This window comes from Tupaia chinensis, unplaced genomic scaffold (assembly GCF_000334495.1).
Source record: "Tupaia chinensis unplaced genomic scaffold, TupChi_1.0 Scaffold139833_1, whole genome shotgun sequence".
Classification (NCBI taxonomy): Eukaryota; Metazoa; Chordata; class Mammalia; order Scandentia; family Tupaiidae; genus Tupaia; species Tupaia belangeri.
In genome coordinates this window covers 2,197,530-2,199,622 of record NW_006199712.1, presented here as the reverse complement: position 1 = coordinate 2,199,622, position 2,093 = coordinate 2,197,530, and the positions used below count along the sequence as shown (strand labels likewise).

The following is a 2,093-nucleotide window of genomic DNA, read 5'->3' as shown; positions in this document are numbered from 1 at the left end:
CCCCCCCCGACCTCCACCAAAAAAAAAAAGAAAGAAAGAAAGAAAGAAAGAAAGAAATATCTAATCCAAAGGAAAAGTCTTGATTCTTTAAACTGTCCTAAAATCACCAAACATAAACCCAATCCTATAATAATTTTTTTCTAATACGAATAGATACATCCCATGGTTCCCCATGGAGAGCATTGTCTCTCACTGCAACATGTGATAAACCCGTGTCATTCAACTATAGGTGTGTTTGGTGGTCTTTGCTGGAGTAGTAACTCGAAGATATGATAGATAAGGCTAACAGACACGAGTCATTATTTTTCTCCTGACATTATCCAATAGAAAGCTCACGGCATCACCTTTGATGAACCTGAATCTGATTAAGCCTCTAGCTCTAACCATCAGTTTAAGATAATTACAGAGCATAGAGGAACATTTTAAGGAATCACATTCAGTTCAATCTAAAGACAAATTACCTGGTTTTTGAAACAAATAAATGACAAGAAAAATTAGAAATGGAGGGAGAACTTAGAGATTAAGAGAGACTCAACTGTCACATAAATTAGTTGTAACGGATAGCTCTTGTTTGGATTTTGATTTGTGCAAACTGCTACACAGACTCATTATGAAAATGATAATGACAATGAGACAATTGAGAATATTTGACCCGTAATTAGATCTTTGATATCATTAAAGAATGTGTATTAATATTTTAGGTTGTATAATGGCAGTGATAATTTTTCAAAACATTTCCAAATAAAATGATATCATGTCTAGGGTTTGCTTTAACATAATTCAGTCATGATGAGAGGGAGTGTATGTGGAAAAATAGCGAAAAATAGTCTATTTTTTTAAAATAGTCTATTTTTGTAATTACTTTCTATTTTGTACTTAGAAGCGAAGACAAAGTATTATTATGTAGACTCAGGTGATAGTCTTTGGAGAAACATTCCATTTAAATATTTGATTCTTAAAAGGAAGGAAATGTATTATTTGAGCAGTTACCTGGATCTGTAGCAGATATCAGTGAACCAAAAAGTAAGCAGTCAGTGAAATGAAAGTCTCCGTTCTTCAACTGGCCAGCATATATCATAGCTTTCACAAAGCCATACATAATCAACCTGTTGAAGAGAAAGATGAGATCTTCAAACAGCGAGCTGACTCCTGGGTAACCCCTGCTACCTTAGCAAACGTTCTAACGGGCTCCTCGAAGAAGTATCATGCAGGTACTACCGCTATCTTGCCAATTCATGGCCAGGCTAGCTCTGTAATCTCTTGCTTGTGAAAGACACTTGTGCCAAGTATCACAATTCATTCACTTGGCAAAAGGTAACAACATGTTATAGTATATTTCAATGGACACAAGAAGAGAAATCTCAAGGATATAAAAAACAATCTGTCAAGTGTGGCACAGAAGATCGTGGCCACAAGTACAGCAGCTGTGTTGACATATGTAAATGGATTGCTTTCCAGTTCCCTTGTTTTGTCTGTGGAGGGTGTCATAAAGGGGTTGAAATTCCAAGTCTGTCGCTGCAACGAGGATATTGGGCACCGACAGGGCACTCCGTCAACAAGTCACTTTACAATAGGTGAGTCTCTATGCTATTAGTGTGAGGACACTAACGCCCTGGGATAGAGCACGTGTAACTTCAACACATTGTTGAAAATAAACACTGAAATGATTACATTTTGATTTTGTAAGAAAAATAGATCTTTTTTTGATGGATATTAGAAAAGGTTTTATAGCCTTACTAGCCCTGTAACATGGAAGAGAAATTGCTTCAGTTGATATGTGCTACTCCATAGTTTATATATTATATTTAATTATTTACTTGATATTACGATTTTGACAAAGTCTTCATAGAGAAGAGACAAAAATTGGTGAACTGAACTGCAGTATAATCTAAGGATTATAAGAGTTTTTCAAAAGTATAGACCATACTGGGGCCAACAGGTGAAGTGGTAGTCACGGTGCTAGATTCTCAAGTGTCTGTTTGTGGTTGGAGTCCAAGACCCAGCAGCTTGAAAATCATACCAGCTGTGTGTATGTGCATGCTCAAAATCTCAGGAGGAGAATGGAGGAGAAGGGATTGCTCTTTCTCTCTCAC

General features: G+C 36.5%; 1 protein-coding gene across 3 annotated transcripts in view; it reads right to left on the bottom strand.

Annotated features, from left to right (window-relative positions):
- Positions 1 to 2,093, bottom strand: part of SLC9A9 (solute carrier family 9 member A9) — a 720,836-nt gene that overhangs the window by 493,601 nt on the left and 225,142 nt on the right. For all 3 annotated transcript variants that reach the window (XM_027765886.1, XM_014593185.2, XM_006162296.3), the window contains exon 5: positions 991 to 1,106. In XM_027765886.1, coding sequence (XP_027621687.1) covers positions 991 to 1,106 — 116 coding nt within the window. The remainder of the gene's footprint in view (positions 1 to 990; positions 1,107 to 2,093) is intronic.